Source organism: Delphinus delphis, chromosome 14 (genome assembly GCF_949987515.2).
Source record: "Delphinus delphis chromosome 14, mDelDel1.2, whole genome shotgun sequence".
In the NCBI taxonomy this organism is placed as follows: domain Eukaryota; kingdom Metazoa; phylum Chordata; class Mammalia; order Artiodactyla; family Delphinidae; genus Delphinus; species Delphinus delphis.
This window is the reverse complement of record NC_082696.1, coordinates 15946238-15967042: the sequence shown is the minus strand read 5'-3', so window position 1 is coordinate 15967042 and position 20805 is coordinate 15946238. Positions and strand designations below refer to the sequence as shown.

Below are 20805 nucleotides of genomic sequence, written 5' to 3'. Positions count from 1 at the left end.
TTTTTTTTGCGGTACGCGGGCCTCTTACTGTTGTGGGCTTTTTGCGGAGCGCTCCAGACGTGCAGGCTCAGCGGCCATGGCTCACGGGCCCAGCCACTCCGTGGCATGTGGGATCTTCCCGGACCGGGGCACGAACCCGCGTCCCCTGCATCGGCAGGCGGACTCTCAACCACTGCGCCACCAGGGAAGCCCTAAAAGAATTTTTTAAGTCACTTGTATTTCTATATACTAGCAATAAATACGTGGATACTGAAATAAAAAATACAATACCACTGATACAATCACTTAGAAAAGTGAAATACTTAGGTTTAAAATCTAACAAAATATATGCAAGACCTGTATGCTGAAAACTACACAATGCTGATGAAAGAAATCAAAGATCTAAAGGAGATAACATGTTCATGGATTGGAAGACTCAATGTAACAAAGATCTTAATTTCCCCCAAACTGATACATAGGTTTAACATAATTCCTATCAGAATATCAGCAAGATTCTTTGTAGATGTAGAAAAGCTGATTCCAAAATTTACATGAAAAAAAAGGAACTAGAATAGCTAAAATAACTTTGAAAAGGAAGAATAAAATGGGATGAATTAGTCTACTCAATTTCAAGCTTACTATGTACATAACACAGTATATAACTATAGTAACCAAGACTGTGTGGAGTATTGGTTGAGAGACAGATACATGTATCAATGAAATGTAATAGAGAGCCCATAGACAGACCCACACAAATATGCCCAAATAATTTTTGATCAAGGTGTAAAAAATTTATTTTATTGAAGTATATTTACAATGTTGTATTAATTTCTGCTGTACAGTACAGTGACTCAGTTATATATATATATATATATATATATATATATATACATGTATATTCTTTTTCATATTTTTTCCATATAGTTTATTACAGGATATTGAATGTAGTTCTCTGTGCTATAACAAATCCTTTTCAACAAAAGGTGCTGGAGCAATTGAACATGTATAGGCAAAAAATGAACCTTGACCTAAGTCTCACACGTTACACAAAAATCAACTCAAAACAGATCATGGACTTAGATGTAAAACATAAAATTATAAAACTTTTAAGAAAAAAATTAAAAAATTTTGGGATCTAGGGCTAGGCAAAGAATTACAAACTTGACACCAAAAGCATAATTTATAAAAAGGAAATGTTGGACTTTACCAAAATTAAAATCTTTTGCCTTGTGAAAGATCCTACTAAAACAATGAAAAGACAAGCTACACACTTAAAGAAACTATCTGCAAAATACATAACTGACAAAGGACTAGTCTCTAGACTATATAAAGAGCTCTCAAAACTCAAGACTAAAAAAAAACTCATTTGCATAATGGGCAATAGACTTAAGAGAGACATTTTACTGAAGACACTTGTTTCTGTGCTCTTATTTCCTTTTCTTTAGTCATTTGTACAGCTACTATTTAGAGGAATAGACCAACTCAACATAGAAAGACTGTTAGGATACATTGATAATCAAAAAGAACAGGCTACTTTATGATTCCGGTTACGGTTAAAAAAAAAAATCACGCAATAGAAAAGCATTAAAAGCATAGACCATGAGATTAACAGAACTCTGGGTGGGTAAGAATGTGAGTCTGAGTTTTCTTTTTTCATTTGCTCTATTTTCTGATTTTCTAAGTGAATAGGTAACAAAAGGTTTTAAATAGGAAAAAAAAATTTATTCATTCTGTATGACTTAATGGCTTTATCTCTTCCATGAAGCTTTCTCACTACTACCAACTCCTTCTAAGAATTCTGCTATTTTTAGTCACTAGCTACCACCAGTTTAACATCTAATTGTTCTATAATTGTTTGAAATATATTATTCTGATCTCCCCAAATGTAAGTTTCTCAACACTGGGCATATATTACCAACAAAGACACACTGGCTGATTTGGGAAGAAAATCTATTCTATACACTTGTTCTTTGGCTGTCAAGTCCTGAGGATTTTAGCACGTAAGTCATGTCTACACTCAGCAAAGACACAGATAAGATCTCCTCTTTTTTTTTGCAGTACGCGGGCCTCTCACTGTTCTGGCCTCTCCCGTTGCGGAGCACAGGCTCCGGACGCGCAGGCTCAGCGGCCATGGCTCACAGGCCTAGCCGCTCCGCGGCACGTGGGATCTTCCAGGACCGGGGCACGAACCCGTGTCCCCTGCATCGGCAGGCGGACTCTCAACCACTGCGCCACCAGGGAAGCCCCTAAGATCTCCTCTTAATGTAGCTGATTTTATGTTTATTTATTATACTTTGTCCTCTTGCCCTATTCTTGAAACAGTAGAGAATCAAAGGGTGATAGAAACACTATTTGTTTTAAACTGAAGGCTAAAATACTTCCATTGGTAAATAAGAACTTTTTTTCAAAGTGAGCCTCCTTCTGGGGAATTTATTTTTATCCTACTTTTAACCTAATAATTCTACTTTTGCATTTAGATAAATTAAAGAGCATTTTGAATGTAGTCATCAACCTCTAAGATATTTCATTAAAATTTTAAAAAATGCAATGGTGAAACTGTTCAAGTCAATAGCATATGTAACAAAAATCTCAGTTACCTGGAATGTTTGGGAAATAATAGCTAACATTTATTGAGCACACACTAGGTAGAAAAAAAAGTTATCTTGGGGCTTCCCTGGCGGCGCAGTGGTTAAGAATCCGCCTGCCAATTCCGGGGACGTGGGTTCGAGCCCTGGGCCAGGAAGATCCCACATGCCGCGGAGCAACTAAGCCCATGCGCCACAACTACTGAGCCTGTGCTCTAGAGCCCACGAGCCACAACTACTGAGCCCGTGTGCCTACAGCCCATGCTCCACAACAAGAGAAGCCACCGCAATGAGGAAGCCCGCGCACCACAACGAAGAGCAGCCCCCGCTCAACGCAACTAGGGAAAGCCCGTGTACAGCAACGAAGACCCAACGCAAGCAAAAATAAATAAAATAAAATTTTTTAAAAAAAGTTATTTTATTTATCCTACAAAAACTCTATAAGACAGGCGTTAAAGTAATTTTATATATGAGGGGATAAAATTTAGAAAGCCCAAGTAGCTTATGGTAATACATCCAGAAACAGCAGGGATGGTGCTGAAATACAAGTCTACATGATTCCAAAGCCCATGCTCTTAATCACCATGCTATATTTTTGAAAGGCTTTATATCTTCCTGTTTTAACAAGCAAATCATATTAATTCAATTTAATTTATACAACTGATTTGCTGATTATAGTACCTCAGGTTCTACACATCATTTCTCAGGGTATAAAAGTATAGATATAAAGTGAAAAAGGTATAGGACATTGAGCTCTAACAAACCACAGATGGTTAAAAGGCTTACAACCCACACCCTAGATGATAGGCAAGGGCAACCTTCGTATTGATAATACTGCCTAAGGCCAGAGGCATTAGCCACCTTCCGCATACCCTTCCTTGTTTCAGGAACTACAATAGCACTGCTGTTGCTGAAAGTACAGAAATACAGGACTATGGAACGATGGTGAGAGGGACTCAAGGGAACTGACTATCCAGATGTACAAGGGCAAATGACCTCCAGAAATGGGGAGGACGGGGAATAAAGGTGATGACACAAAATCAAGAGCTAAAAGCACATCTGTATCTATACCAACAAGGAAGGTTATATTTAAAGGTGTGGCTTGGCTGGTTACTGGATGAGGTTCTCAAGCAGAATTACAAAGTTAGACTGCAAATTTAGGAAAAAGATCTTGAAGTACGGGCTGATATGATGGTTTTTTTTTTTTTTTTGCGGTACGCGGGCCTCTCACTGTTGTGGCCTCTCCCGTTGTGGAGCACAGGCTCCGGACGCGCAGGCTCAGCGGCCATGGCTCACGGGCCCAGCTGCTCTGCGGCATGTGGGATATTCCTGGACCAGGGCACGAACCCGTGTCCCCTGCATCGGCAGGCGGACTCTCAACCACTGCGCCACCAGGGAAGCCCATGATATGATGTTTTGAAAAGGACTGAATGGGCAGCACTGGGGGCTTTACATTTGCTTAACCCAGTTTTCACTTTGCCCAGGTGGTGTGGAGGGGTCCTTTTGGTACAACAAGCCAAGAAGTGAGCCTGTACTTTACCATTTCATAGACTAGGTATGTGCCTGGGGCAAGGGACTGGGGAGGTGGAAGTAGAGAGGACAGAAACTAGGTTCTCAGAGTCCCATATATTTCTTACTGTAAGAGAGCACAGGCCCTCAAATAATAATTGGTACTGAAATCTTGGTTTATAAATCTCATTCCTCACTAATAGGAACCAGGGTTTCTTGGAGAAATGGGGTAAATACACGAAGAGCCTGGAACATCCTATTTTGCCAGAAAATGAGGAAATGCTCAGAGAATGGTGAGTATGTGTCAAAAAGACTTAAGACCCAGCTTCAAGGGTCTCCCACTCCTCAACTCTTGGACAATTTAAGCATCAAAAAGATAGTAATAGATTTTAATTCACTGAATAAAATAAGAGTCCACCAGTCCATACTGATAAAATTAAATAAAGGGGAAGAGATAGAGTTTTTTCTTACAGTTCAATGTCAAGTAATTAATGTAGAAGAGATAATAGCATTAGAAAATGATTTTTCAATTATCAGAGGAATAACTGCTTCAGGCAAGAATCACTGGATGCTAAAGCAAGTAACTGAAACTTTAATGAGAAATACAATATTTATATAACCTCAAAGTATCTCCCCACAAACTACTATAAAGGGAAAAAGAGTAACTGTATAGTGGAGGGACTTGGCAGGCACCACCCTAACCAAGTGATCCAATTTATCACAAGTAACAGAACAAATAAACATCCTGTGCCTCCTTATATGATACACTGAGAAGAACAAAACTTCACTTCAGTGGTATTCCTGCCAAAAATGCACAACCTTAAATCTAATCATGAGGAAACATCAGGCAAATCCAAACCGAGGAACATTCTACAAAATAACTCTTAAAAAAGTCAGGCCAAAAAAGATAAAGGCAGAGGAAATGTTCACATTAAAAGAGACTAAAGAGGGCTTCCCTGGTGGCACAGTGGTAAGAATCCGCCTGCCAATGCAGGGGACACAGGTTCGAGCCCCAGTCCAGGAAGATCCCACATGCTGCTGAGCAACTAAGCCCGTGCGTCACAACTACTAAGCCTGCGCTCTAGAGCCCGCGAGCCACAACTATTGAGCCCGCATGCCACAACTACCGAGCCTGCACGTAGAGCCCGTGCTCCACAACAAGAGAAGCCACCGCAATGAGAAGCCTGCGCACTGCAACGAAGAGTAGCTCCTGCTCACTGCAACTAGAGAAAACCCTCATGCAACAACGAAGACCCAATGCAGCCAAAAATAAATAAATTAAAAAAATAAAATAAAAAAAGATAAAAGAGACTAAAGAAACATGACAACCAAATGCAATGTATGCTTCTATATTGGGTCCCGGCACGGCGGGCAGGGGGAGCTATAAATGACATTATTGGGATAACTGGCAAAATTTTCTAAAGGTCTATGTATTAGATAACAGTACCGTATCAATGCAAAATTTATGAATTTTGATCACTACATTGTTTTCATGTGAAACAATGTCCTAGTATTTAGGAAATTGACTCTAAAACATCTAAGGGTAAAAGGGCATGATTTCATTTCTACAACTTACTCTCAATGCTTCAGGAAAAATAAAGTATATACAGAGAGTAAATGATAAAGCAAAAGGGACATAATATTAATAACTGGTAAAACTGGGGAAAGAATATATGGAAGTTCTTTTTTTTTTCTTTTATTTATTTTTTTATACAGCAGGTTCTTATTAGTCATCCATTTTATACACATCAGTGTATACATGTCAATCCCAATCTCCCAATTCACCACACTGGAAGTTCTTTATACCATTCTTGCAACTTGTTTGCAAGTCTGAAATTGTATCAAGATAGAAAGTTACAAAAAACAACCAAAATAGGGCTTCCCTGGTGGTGCAGTGGTTGAGAGTCCTCCTGCCGATGCAGGGGACATGGGTTCGTGCCCCGGTCCAGGAAGATCCCACATGCCGCAGAGCGGCTGGGCCCGTGAGCCATGGCCGCTGAGCCTGCGCGTCCGGAGCCTGTGCTCCGCAACGGGAGAGGCCACAGCAGTGAGAGGCCCACGTACCGCAAAACAACAACAACAACAAAACAAACAAAAAAAACAAAATTATTTGTTGAATAGTGAGTAGGAAAAATCCTAGCCTAGGTGGAGTGTGACTATGGTTTTATTATAGTAGCAGATTTAATTACTAAAAATTATTAAAATTTGTACAGTCTTCATTTTTAAGGTTAATAAATAACTTTTTCATTTATGAATATCAGTAACATTTACCTTTTCCTCTCTTCCTTTATTCTGTTCTTTCTTTTCCCGACAACGAACAGCTTTCCCTCTGTCATTGTGAACACTGTGTGCGGATGGACGGTGAACTCTGACAGTTGTACTTGAACGGTTACCCTGTGGTTTAGGGTCACTGTACTGAGACGACTGGCGTTTTCTAGGTCCTGGTGAGGGTCTAATCAAATACAAGATCATGAAAATCATACTCAACTCTTGGAGTTGGTCCATATATAGATGAACACACATAGTGTGTAAGTTAGTTTATGAACTAAAGAAGCAAAGGCATAACTGAACACAAGATAAAACAAACTTGAGGTCACTGAAATCTAAGGTCTAGCATTTAAACTGGGCATAGCTGTCTGTGGTGCACTATGGTTTTATGGTAGAAATAATAGAAGTCAACTGATCATCACCTCTCTTTTAAAAGGAAATAGCTATTGTATATCGGATTAGATGAAAAATTAGTCTGATTCTTGGAAACTGAAAAGAGAACAATAATCAGAGAAGGGAGTTTTATCGAAAAAGCAAGAACAAAGCACAGGTGTAGACTTCACACTTATGTACTGATATATGTGCAATTTGGTACCATTTTATTTAGAATGTATCACAGTTCTGTTTTAATTAATAAAATTTAATCATTTTCCCATTAAAAAAACCTGACATAAGCACTGGCTATGGACAGTTACAAGAACTCATGTACAGTGCTTTACCTCTATGTAGATCACTTCATCTTTATTTCTGTGGCAGGATTTAGACCTCTCAAATACTTATTAGGCTCCTACTACACTTCTAGACTTGGTTGGGGCCAGTAAAACAAGCAATAAAAAAAGGCAGGGGAGTCCTATCCTCAAATACCTCAAGTATAGTTAAGAAAGAAGAAGATACATAAGACTAGGCAAGTATACTAGAAAGTGTGAAAGAGATCTAGTACTGTGGCAATGGGAGTGGCCTCTTAAAGACAAAGTAAATTGGACCTGGAAACACAGAAGTTGACCTAAACAAGATGGTACAATTGCAGACAAGAAAATCAGTGAAGAAAAGCAAAGAAAGCAAGATGAGCTTAATCTACGTAAAGGTTATAAAGTTACTAACTGTGAAGACAATGGTAAACATTAAAACATGATACTCAACAGATAAGGTGGTTCAGTAAGTAGATCTAAACACTGCCAGTTCAAGAGGCTTGGTTTTTAGCTGGCGGCCACTGAAAAGGTTTTAGAAAGATCAGTCTAATAATAAGATACACTGATGAAGGAAACAGAAAAAGCAGGGAGATGTTATCAAGGCATGAGATGAGGGCCTAGCTCAAGGAGTAATGATAAAAATCTAAGAGACACTATGAAAAAAGATACTCTTAGATGTGAAAGGTTGAGAATGAGAATTTGGGAGGATGATAAAGCCAAACCAATATATGTGTGAAAGGAATGATGAGGGTTCAATTTTGGATTTAGAAACTTGGATAGCCAAGTAGGGATTCTGCTTTAAAATATATATTTATTTTTCCTCTTAAGAAAAATAATATAAAATAGACACTGAATTATAATAAAGTATAAAGAATTTGAAAAAGTCACCTTAACCCCACTATCCAGAGTTAACCACTTAACATATTAGTTTATTTTCTTACGGTTGCCTTTCATTTAAACAAAATTGGAACCATTATATACACATATGCTCTTATTTTTCTCTACTCATTATATCATGAGGCATTGCCGGTATTCTTTCCTCTATCATCACCTCATAAATGACTTTTAATGGCTAGCTGGCAGTCAGTCACATAAAATGTGGCACACTTTATCCACTTCTTTTTTTTTTTTTTTTTTTTGGCCGCGCCTTGTGGTTTGCACAATCTTAGTTCCCTGACCAGCAGTGGAAGCATGGAATCCTAACCACTGGACTGCCAGGGAAGTCCCTTTATCCACTTCTTACTGCTATTCATTTATCCGAAAAATAATTTACTGAACTATTACTACTGACAGGCACTACTCTGCATTTAAAGTAAAAAAATTTTTAAAATAACTTTAATAAAAGCCTTTACTCTCACAGGCTCACATTCAAGTGTGTGTGTGGGCAGAGGGGGTTTCAATGAAGGAATAAACAGTACATCAGATGATGCTAAATGCTATCTAAGAAAATAAAGAATGGTAGGGTCTACGGAATGATATAGGTAGGGTGATCAGAGATGGCCTTTCTGAGGTGATATTTAAGTAGAGACCTGAAAGAAGTGAGAGAACAAGCCATCAAACATCTGAGTTGAAGGAAAGGCAAGTGCAGAGAACTGAAGCATTTGTGTTTGACTTGTTCAAGAAGGCTGAGGGAGAGAACTGTAAGAACTTAGGTCACAGAAGCGGCAGGGAACCAGATCTCACAGGGTGGCACTGAGGGACATACTGAAAACTTTGGGTTTTATTCAGTGAGACGAGAAGATGTTTGAGGGACATCAGCTGACTTTTAAAAGACATTTTAAAAGAATCATACCAAAAAGTTTTATTCTATTTCTAATCTTTCCTCTAAAAGGCTTCAATGAACCTCCTGTACAAACATATTTGTGCACAGCACTAGAATGCTGGATCAGTTAAATCTGTTCTTCAAATGGGATTAAAATTTAGGCAATGTCAAGGTTAGAATCACCATGGGAGTTGAAAGAATAAGCGCTCTTAAGCATGAGTACAGATTAAGACCAACAGAAAAATAAAGAGTTTTGAGGGATATTCAGTTGAGGAAGCAAGTAAAATAAATTACAGAAAGAAATAGAAAGATGCAGCAAATAAAGTCAAAGAGGAGAACTTTGTAGTTAATAGTAATCCAGGGCATTTAAAATCAGAGACAGAAAAAAATATTGAAGAAAAGCCAGAAGCAATAAGGAGGGACACTAGGGTTCATCATCATAGACTTTTCAAGAGGAAAGACTCACTTAACTCAACTTTCCATTACCCCTAAGAGAGAAGCCTCCTGCCTCCACATATTAGATTGTGGCAACCAAACAGTTCATTAAATTTGAAATCAACTGAATAATCACTGGGCACATCTATTCATTGGAAAGTTCTTACCAGTAATTGATAAAGGAGTTACAGGGCTGTTATAGACTGAATGTTTGTACCCCTCCAAAATTCATTATGTTGAATTCCTAAACCCCAATGTGATCATTTGAAGTAAGGAAGTAATTAAAGGTAAATAAGGGGCTTCCCTGGTGGCGCAGTGGTTGAGAGTCTGCCTCCCAATGCAGGGGACGTGGGTTCGTGCCCCGGTCCGGGAAGATCCCACATACCGTGGAGTGGCTGGGCCCGTGAGCCACGGCCGCTGAGCCTGCGTGTACGGAGCCTGTGCTCCGCAATGGGAGAGGCCACAACAGTGAGAGGCCCGTGTACCGCAAAAAAAAAAAAAAAAAAAGAAAAAAAAAGGTAAATAAGATCAAAAGGGTGGGGCCGATCTCAGAATTAGTATCCTTATTAAGAGACACCAGAAAGCTTGCTGTTCCCTCTGCCATGTGAGGACACAAGTTCCTGTTGCTTAAGCCACCCAGTCTGTGGTATTTTGTTATGGCAGCCAGAGTAGACTAATACAAGGGCCAAATGATGATTCTCCAGAAGGAGGGAAAAAAAAGAAAGTAGGAGTAAGACATATTCATAGGTAAAATAAAATAAAAACACAACTTGACTCATCTATTATTAGTTCTACTTTTGAAATTAAGAAAAAGTGATCATAAATGTGGAAAAATATTCACTTTATTTATAACAACAAAAAAGGGGAGGACTTCCCTGGTGGCGCAGTGGTTAAGAATCCGCCTGCCAATGCAGGGGACACAGGTGTGATCTCTGGTCTGGGAAGATCCCACATGCCGCGGAGCAACTAGGCCTGTGCGCCACAACTACTGAGCCCGCGTGCCCTAGGGCCCGTTCTCCACAACAACAGAAACACCGTAATGAGAAGTCCACACGCCGCAACTAGAGAAAGCCTGTGTGCAGCAATGAAGATCCAACGTGGCCAAAAATAAATAAAATTAAAAAAAAAAAAGAGGAAACAATGAATAAGAGCATGATTAACTACGTAGGTTATATCCCTCAAAAGAGTAGCAAACAACCCTTTAAAAGTAGCAGAGAATAAGGTCTAAGATGGCTTATAAATTATCAACGTATACAATATGAAGAGCAAATTACTTAACCTATCTAAGCTTAAGTGTCCTTATCAGAAATTGGGGCTACAAGTTTAGTACCTACCTTCTAAGACTGTTTTGAGAATTAAGTAATATATGTAATATATGTAAAGCAATTAACACAGTATTTGGTAAGTGTATGATAACTGTTGTCTACTTTTAGGATTTTTTTAAAAAAACAGGGTACAAGGTTCTATATTATGGATATAGCACAACTACAACTATGAAATAAACAATGCATAAAAGACTAGAAGTTGCACTAGGATGACTCTATGATCTCCCCCCTACTTTTATGCATTTTCCTATTTTTCTTTAATGAGCCTATTGCTGTACTTTTTTTTAAATTTTTAGTGAATTCTAAAATAAAACAGAAAATATACATAAAAGTACTTAGAGTAAGGGTAAAATTTAGTAAATATTCAGAAGGTATCAGAGTCAATAATAGAACATTAGTACTTTTATCTGGAGCTGAAGAAAATCAAAGTGGCTAAGAAACAATCAATATCCATCAGTTAATTTTAAACTGGAGGGGGAACACTTTGGTATGGTACTTCTCGAAGTGTGATCCATTGACCACCTGTATCAGAATCACCTGAAGACTTCTGGGCTCCACCTGCTATTACACCAGATTCTCTGGGAGTGAAGCCCCAGCATCCACATTCTGAATGAGTATCCCAGGAGATCTTTATGTATGCTAGAGTTTGGGAATGACTGGTATGGCAGAGTGCCAGCCTTGTAATCAAACACATCTGGATTCGAATCCTAGCTCCACCAGTTATTACCTCTGTGATAACTGGAAAAAGTTACTTAACTTCCCTCTACCTCAGCTATCTTACCTGAAACACAGAAAAAATATGACTTATTTGGAAGGCTTATTGTAAGAAATAAATAAAATAACACATGTGTCCCATATTAGTGCTCAGAACTCCGTGAGCACTCAATATCTAGCACCTATCATAAAATACAATTGAGAATTAACAGTTATAATGATAGAATCTTAAACACCTGAAAAACACCTGAGCAACGTTTTAATGCAAGGTTCTCAAACTGGTTAAGGGACAAAGAACCTGAAAGTCGGTGTTTTTTGTACAATGCTATTTTACACTAATGTATTTAAACCCACAATATAAACTAGGAAATCTATTATGTGAGTAAAATAGATAAATGACACCCACTTGCACACTCGTCAGTTAAAAAATATGCAGTGGAACTAAGCATAATTGGCTCTTTTGCATTTCAGTAAATATCAACTTTCACTAATTGTTCATTTGCTGGCACCAGGTAAGAGGAAACTGGGGATAAAAATACCAAAGAAAAAAACCTATAATTGAGAACATTTTATCTTTTCTTTTTTTCTGTGAACTAAAAAGCCCATTTTTAAATTTTAGCAGCAGTATAGCTTGATAAATAGCAGTATTCTGTGATAGCTTTTTGAGAACCACTGTTTTAGTCTAATTCCCTCACTTTACATAACAAAAAGCTGAGCTCTAGAAAGGTTACATGATTTTCCCAGAGCTACAAATAATGATACAGACCTAGAGCCCAGATATTTCAATCTCCATCCCCATGTTCCTTCCATAAGATAACAGTGCCTCCACTACTTTAAGCTCATTCACAAAAGCATATTTTTGGTCTATGTCTACCTAAATTTAACTTACTGAAATGAGGCAGAGTTACATGATGTACAATTTAAGAGTTACAAAAGGTATTCAGTAAAAAACCCTCTCCCATTCCCGTCTCTCAGTCCCCAGTTCTCTTCCTAGGTAGAACCAATGCTATCAGTTTTCCGTGCCAGTGTGTTTCTTAAAGGGTCTCCACTTACCTTCGTTCAACAGGCACAGGCAGGGACCAGACTTCTCCCTCGGATGCTGGAAGCTCATGCTGTGCAGCTTTTAATGGAGTGCTGTCTAGTTTAAAGCTTTCTAGTGTTTTCATGATATCCTTAACGTGTTTAGCTTCCACATTTATTTCCTGCCAAACCTGATTTCAAAGGAGAATATGGCGCTTTAAATTTCTATAACTAATAAATCACTGCCAAGATTAAGTTGGGCCATTTATTAAAGATGTCAGAAGCCTCCATTTTGACATCAGATATCCAGGAAACCATACCAAAATATTCTGTTGAAATTTTAATAATGGTTCATGAATTCTTTATTTCTAATTGCAAAATTAATTCTGATAAAATGAATTAAGTATCCTGGCTAATGAAGCCATCATGACTGACTTATGGTTCTTATTCAAAATGCATAACAAATTTAAAAGTTAGCTGTAACTTCAAAGTTTGGCAAAAACAATACTTTTGCAAGTTGCGCTTTGATGGTTCTTATGCTACTTAATTGACTTTAAAAATGCTGATCAGAATCCACTAATTTCATAACTGCATCCCACAGTTTGAAAAATAAAGCTTCAGAGGATAAATGGCTCAATCCACACACAACCAATATATTTTTTTTAAAAGCAGCCTTGACTCAATTTTAAAACTATACACACACACACACACACATACATGAAACACTGAAATGAAGTTAGTAATATTTGGTTTTAAAACTAAATGATTTAAATATCCTTATAAAAAAGCTCAGACTTTTTAAGTAAAAGCTGCTGGCCTAAGAACAAAAGGTCTTAGAAGTCTTTCAGTGACAAATTTAAGACTCTTTATGAAATAAAGTGTTTTCCCCTTCTAATGTAAAATACGCAGAGGCAGACTTAAGGAAAGAGGTTAAGTTCAAAGAAGTAGAGTATTTCTCTCTTTTAAAGAAATTTAGGACAAATATGGAATACTATGAAAAAAGCAGTTTAGTAGAATCTGAGGGATAATACTCTACCTAAAAGACCAGCACAAAAAGACTATTAATTTCTATAATATTTCTCTCCTGTGACATTGTTGAACCCTATTATAAATGCCATATTCAACTGGACCTGTTTATAGTTTCTACCTATAAACTTCTACTGGTCCTCAGTGACTGAAGTTCCTCAAGTGGGATGCAAGTATGGTCTGCTTTATGATGTTCTATAGAGAATATGGTACTTGTGAGATTCAGGTGTCATCTGCAGTTTCAATAATGGCTTAATAAAGTCAATTCTAATTTTACCAGGTAAAAATGCGATCTAGAAAAAAATGCCAAAACCATTACTATTAGATTCCAAAAATTAGAATAACTGAGAACTCATCATACTGATGATGGCGAATATGGACTAATATAATAATCAAGTTTTAAGAAACATTATATACAAATCCATGTAATAAATTATACACTCTTAACGTAAAGCTGCAAAAGCACTACCTATTTACATCTGAGTATTTTAAACTATTAAAACAAACATCAGTCATGTTTCTTACCTGTTGCCATTTCTGCTGGAGGTATGTATCTTTGACTGAGTATAGATACTTGTTCATTTGATCAAGAACTCCCTGATAATAGACCACTGCAGAGTCATAATTTCCCAGCAATGCATATTCACGGGCCAATTTTACATTCTCACTAATCATAAGAAGACTCATGCTCAATTATAAGCTAAAAAAGAAAGAAACATTTAATATTACCTCTTAAAAATAAGTACTACAAAGAGTTTTTTAAAAGTATACTTTCCAAGGATCCCTGAAGACACTCACAATGTACTTTCCATCTCTATACATTTGTTCATGCTAATTTCCACTCCTTCAAAGAAATTTCTCAGGTTCCCACAGTCAAACCCTACCTATGTGTCAAAACCCCACTCAGATGGCAATTCTCCCAGTATGTCAACCTTCTGAACTTCCCAGTTCAAAATAAGCCCTCCCCCTTCTAAAGTCCCCTGGCACTTTACTGGGGCCTTCATCTCAAGGCACTTGTCTACCTTGAATCTCTAAGTTCTTTTAGAGCAGGATTTACAGAGGAAAGGTCTGAGATGGTAACTTCAGTGCGTGACATACAAGTCTTATTGAACATCTGCAGAACAAATGTAGAATGTTAGATCATTTTTTGGAGGACACTGTGACACAGCAGAAAACACACGTGTTTTGAGGTTAGAAGAATCTTGGTTGGAACTGTAATTCTGCCACCTTTGTCAAGCCCCTTAACTTTAATGAGCCTTAGTTTTTAAATCCGTAATTGGGATAGTAACTATTTCCAAGAGTTGCACTAGAAGGAATAAATGGCTATTTAGAGTCCCTACCATAGTACTTGGCAAAGAGTAGGTCTTCAATAAATGCTGAATGCATCTTCCCTGAAACTTTCCATATACAAGAACTAAGCATAGTCTTTGTACTTAGTAGGATGTGGATATACGGATATGGGGTTTTTATAGGTGGGTTTTTACCTACCCTCTAGACAGAAGCTAATTCCAATTACATAAAAATTGGCCCAGAAAACAAGGGGAAAACTGATCAACTTTTTATGAGGTGAGAATCGCCTCAATTTCAAAACTAATTAACAGCAATAAAAAGTCTATTTCACTTATGAACATGATGTGGTAATCTTAAATAAAAGATTAGCTAACTAAAAAAAAGAAAAAAACGATTAGCTAACTAACAATGTATCAGCGCGCATACTCTCTCTCTCTCTCTCTCTCTCTCTCTCTCTCTCCATGACCAACACAGGAATGCAATTATAATCTAAGTTGAGAAAATCCATCCTTGTAATTCCTCACACTAACGGACAAAAGAACTTCATACAAAATCATACAAAAATGGGTAGCGGGCTTCCCTGGTGGTGCAGTGGTTGAGAATCTGCCTGCCAATGCAGGGGACACAGGTTCGAGCCCTGGTCTGGGAAGATCCCACATGCCGCGGAGCAACTAGGCCCGTGAGCCACAATTACTAAGCCTATGCGTCTGGAGGCTGTGCTCCGCAATGAGAGGCCATGATAGTGAGAGGCCCCGCGCACCACGATGAAGAGTGGCCCCCACTTGCCGCAACTGGAGAAAGCTCTCGCACAGAAACGAAGACCCAACACATAAATAAATAAAATTTTTAAAAAATGGGTAGCACAGAACGGCATAAAGCGTAATTCATGGAAGGGAAATCCCAAATGGTTACAAGTACAGATACTAGTAATAGAAGAATGCAATGAGAGACTCCTTTTACATTTACCAGATTAAAAAAATTAATAAATCCAATAATACTAAGTATTGGCAATTATTTGGGAAAAAGGACATTCTCACATACAATGTGTGGGCAGAAACTGGTATAATCATTTTGGAGAGCAATCTGGCAGTACTTAGAGAAATTCTGTATGCATATATCCTACGACCCTGCAACCCTACTTTTCTGTAAATATTCCAGAGGAAATTTCACACAGATCCACAAAGGGACTTGTTTTTGGATGTTAATGACAGAACTGTTTGAGAAATCAATAGCTGGAGGTAATCTATCTATTCCCTGCTAAGAAAATAGATAAGGAAATATGGTGGATGCACCCTATGGAATACTACGTAGCAGATGGAAGCAATGAACAAAATATGCAAATAGCAACATGGATAGATCATCAAAATACAGGGTTAGGTGTAAAAAATACTTAGACATAGAACAAGGTCTAAGTGCCAAGATCATTTTATAAACTTAAAATTATGCTATATTTATTGGGCTGGCCAAAAAGTTTTTCCATAAGATGTCATGGAAACTGTACGAACTTTTTGGCCAACCCAATATATATGGTGAATAAAACACTCTTTTTTTTTTAAAGGACACATACACACCGAAGAACATATATTAAATATATTACAGTGTCTGTGGAGGGTGAGATAGGGAAATATGAATGAAGAAAGAGGATGGAGGGTAGGGGAGTAACCAAAAATAAATACAACAAAAGAAGGGCCTTATATCCATCAATAATCACAGAGACCCTGTAAGGTGGCCCTCAATGACCTCTGCTTCCTAGTGTCCATACCCTTATGTAATCATCTCCCCTTGAATGTGAGCTTGTAACAAACAGAATATACAAAAATAATGGAACATCATTTCTGAGATTAGACTGGGACTTCCACCTTGCTTACTATCTTTTGCTCTCTCGTTGGACTACTCTAAGGGAAAACCAGCTACCATGTTGTGAGTTGCCCAGTGCAGAGGCTCACATGGCAAAGAACTGATGGAGGCCCAAGGGCAACAGCCAGTGAGGAACTGAGGCCCCCAGTCCAACAGACCAGAGGAACTGAATCCTGCCAACAACCATGTCAGGGAGGCAGGAAGTTGGATCCTCCCTCAGCTGACCCTTGAGATAAATGCAGCCCTGATTGATACCTTGACTATAGCCTGTGCAAGACCCTGAATCAGAAGCACCTAGCCAAGTTATGCCCAGAGCCTGACCAAAGAAACCGTGAGACAATGAATGTTTATTGTTTTAAGCCATTAAGTTTTCTGGTAATTTGTCATGAAGCAATACAGCTAAGAACTAAGGTCTATAAGTAATTCAAGACTGAGCATCTGGGGTCCAAAAGAAAAGCAAAAAAAATCCCGTGACTGAAAAGTATGACCACTGATAATATTCCATCTTTTTTTTTTTTTTTTTGCTGTACACGGGCCTCTTACTGTTGTGGCCTCTCCCGTTGTGGAGCACAGGCCCTGGACGCGCAGGCTCAGCGGCCATGGCTCACGGGCCCAGCCGTTCCGCGGCATGTGGGATCTTCCCGGGTCGGGGCACGAACCCGTGTCCCCTGCATCGGCAGGCGGACTCTCAACCACTGTGCCACCAGGGAAGCCCATAATATTCCATCTTAATAAGAGCTCTGTGGTCAGGGACCATGGCTCTCTGCTATTTTATGGATATATCCCCAGCATCTAGAACCATGCTTCCTTTCACACAGCAGATACTCAGTAAATCTTCGAATGAATGAATACTGTCAGGTTTTGTCTAACTACTAAGATTTCTTACTTTTGTCCAGTTTCTGACCCTCAGCACTCTCACACTACTTGATCCTCAAATCACCCCTACCAGAACTGTGCGACTGCTTTTGCTCTGAAGCTATATATGCCCTACAGTGACGCCTAGTCTGAGCAATAATGTTATAAGGGTACAGCTGGAGCTGGCTGCTGGCAGTATATCGCTGATCTGGATAAGCACAGATAGCAAGACTCCAACGTCTCTTCCTTCTCTCTCTCTTTTCCTTAACAGGCTCCCTCCAGATCTTTCTTCCCTTTCCCCAACTAAAAAAAAAAAAATCTAAATTGTTACTTATATATAGGTTGTCCCTTTGTATTTCTGAGGGCCAGGGCTCAATGTTCCAAAATTCACAGAAGTCACTCCAGGCCTTCTCTGAAGGTTCCGTGTTATGGATACTTCTTTCTAGTCAGATAAAATTCCTGAGGAGCCAATGAATCGACATTTTCTAACAAACAAATGTAAAGTCAATCCAAGGCCACATTAAAAATGACCTGAAAAATTCTTGGTTATCAAAGAAATGATGTGTTTACTGAAAATGTATCAAAATACCATGCAATGAATAAATGTTAGACAAAAAACAAATTTTCCTATTCTTAGTATCACACATTCTTCTTCTCAAATGAAGGTCAACACTGTAAATTTATGAGATTCTTCAATTTTCAAGAATATATCCTTATCATTGCCAAAATTACACTTTAGGAAGACAGAATTTGGGTCTACCTGACACAATATCTGGCAGTACTTGAAGAAATGAATATATGTGAAGAAAAGTCTGTAGACCAAAGTTTAACCACAGTGAACTGTAAACACTACCTGTTGGTTCAATTAATAGAAAATGAGATTATAAAATTATAAAAACTGAGACTGTCCAAAAACACACTGTTGGTTTTTAAAGAGATTATTAAAGAGAAAAATAAACATAAGCATAGGTGATGCATGCTTTATCTCACAGCAAGCTTTTCCTTTACATGATCCTTCCTATCAGAACCACCCTTTTGCTTAAGTGTACTGAGTATTTATCTTAATGACTAAATTCATTTATTTAAACTAAGTAAGATGCAACATGAAATTTTAATTCAAATAACAGTCAAAATTTTTTAAACACTAAAAACTCAATATTACAGCAAAATTTCTAGCAAACTTAATGTGATGCTGTGTGGTCCACAAAGAGTATCTTTTTAGGCAGTCAAACAGCTAAAAAACAAACAATCCAGAACCATTGTTGTAAACAGAAATTCAACATTGTTTTTAATACAGTAAATTCTACAAGATTCTCTAATCCTTAGTATTTGTCAGAATTGTGATACCAGTTTCAAAATAAGATGCAGAATCCGTTGTAGACTATATAATATGCCTAATACTGAATCTATAAAATGTAAAAAGGTCTTGAATAACCAATGCCATAAAGGAGCTTTATATAACTTTTCATAGTCTAAGAATGCTGGAAAGTCGATTGGCACTGCCTTTTTTTTTTTTAAGATATGAAACAAGTCACAAGTTATTAATACTAATACAAGACAAAGAGTTTTGCCACTATTTCTTTGTGTGAGAACTCAATGATTACAAAAACCATCTCCTTTGGAAAAGAAAATAAGGCTGCACACTGAGATATTTAGGCCTGTATGAACATCACAAGAATCTTTCAATACCTTGGTGTTCTAGCATTGTGACTATGGGGCAAAGATTTATCGCACACATTCTAAAACGTTAGGAATGTCCTCAGCAGTATCTAAAGGTCTGATTTCAAAGAGGAAGACAAATGAGTGCTTTCAAGAGAGGAGCTATGTTAGTAACTGATATAAATGTTAGTAACTGATATAAAAATGGCACTTCGCAGTTAAAAGAGAAAATTATTTTTGAGTAAATAAGGGCCTGAGACTATCCACTGCAAAGCATTAAGGACCCACGTTCATCGCTAACTTCATCACCGCATAATATACAGTATGAAACAAAGTTTCGAGGGGTACGTTTTGTAAAAGGTACCGACTCTATAAACAAAAAGGGCCATAGCCTCCCAGAGGACGCCCGGCTCCAGAATAAACTAAATAAGAAAGAACATCCTCAACAATAGCACACCTACCTAACAAAACATAAGAAAGGAAGCTGCATCCCCAAAGTCAAGGCTTTTGGTGTTTTTTTTAGGGTAGAGGGTTTCGGGCGGGGGCGTGGACGAATTCGGGAGAGGACCCGTCAAAAACGCGAGGAAATAAAAACAGGTTGTCTCGGCCGGAGACTTCTCTAAGGAGACAGGCCTAGAGTGGGATCGGCAGGAGCCCTCAGAAGTCTCCGGCCGGACAAGACTCCTCCGGTAGGGGGAACCGTCATCCGAGCCACAGGTGTCAGCGACAACAGCAAGAACCTAGGACCTCGGCGCAGGCACCGGCAAGTTCACAGCAGAATGCGCAGCGGGATCGCATCACAGGCTCCCGAATCCCTCGCCGACCCGGCCACGTGGGTCGGGGATTCCCAGGAGACCTAGAGAGCCAACACTCACCTGTGTCTCCGAGGCTCCTCGGGAAACCGCCCAGCGGCAGGCGGAGCGGGAGGGCCGAGCGGGGCACCGGGCAGCGATGAAGGACGGCCCTGCCCTGTCCTGTCCCAACCACCCTGTTTTGTGCTCACGGACCCAGCACTGCCTGGTCACCAGTCTCGGGGCGCTGCTTCCACTCTCCGAGAATTTGAAGGCAAACCCGCCAGGGTCACTTCCGGCGTTGAGGGGAACCTCGGTGACTCCGGCGCAAGCTGGGCTACGCCCCGGGAGCGAGGACGCCGGGCGGCGTGCGCGCGCCTGGCGCCGGTTGGGCGGGGTCGACAGAAGTGGGGCGGGGCCGACGAAGGTGGGGTGGGGCCGACGGGGAGCGCCTGCGCAGTCCCGCGCCACAGCCTCCCGCGCGGACTGGGCAGGGGCGGGTAGTAATGACCCAAACTAGAGCTACCGTCTCGTGTTCCTCAATATGTTTTTCGCGGTGCTTCCTCACTTTTCCTCCCGCTTGATTTTCATCACTCTCTTCAGAGGTTAGGAGGTCAGAGTGTCTATTTTACAGGTGAGTGTCAAGGGTCAAACAATTCGTTTGTGACAAATCCTGTTCTAGAACCAAATACTCAGAATTTGGCTGAGGCGCTTGTCACGACATAACATGAATAAAATAGAGAATGGGTAAACAAAGGTATTCGGACACAATGATGGTGGAATTTTATATTCTTGATTTTTTTGGTCAACGTATTAATGCAACCAGACAACAAAATTATGTTCCACGATGTACAGAAACATACCTACTCGACAGTACTAGTGGTCATGCTTCCTCCAGGATCTCCATCCTCTACTTCCACCTAAGGTGGCATAGAGGGACTTAAGACACGTTATCCTCTACGAATGCATGGTAATTAAAATTCTGATTTTAAAACATCCCATTAATTTAACACAGACTTATATAAAGGCAATTCAAGGGAA

General features: G+C 39.1%; 1 protein-coding gene across 2 annotated transcripts in view; it reads right to left on the bottom strand.

Annotated features, from left to right (window-relative positions):
* Window positions 1–19977, bottom strand: part of KATNA1 (katanin catalytic subunit A1) — a 35806-nt gene extending 15829 nt beyond the window's left edge. For both annotated transcript variants that reach the window (XM_060029808.1, XM_060029810.1), the window contains exons 1-4: window positions 19849–19977; window positions 13838–14012; window positions 12320–12477; window positions 6345–6525 (exon numbers count right to left, since the gene is read on the bottom strand). In XM_060029808.1, coding sequence (XP_059885791.1) covers window positions 6345–6525; window positions 12320–12477; window positions 13838–13999 — 501 coding nt within the window. In that variant the 5' untranslated portion in view covers window positions 14000–14012; window positions 19849–19977. The remainder of the gene's footprint in view (window positions 1–6344; window positions 6526–12319; window positions 12478–13837; window positions 14013–19848) is intronic.
* Window positions 19978–20805: the final 828 nt, after the last annotated feature.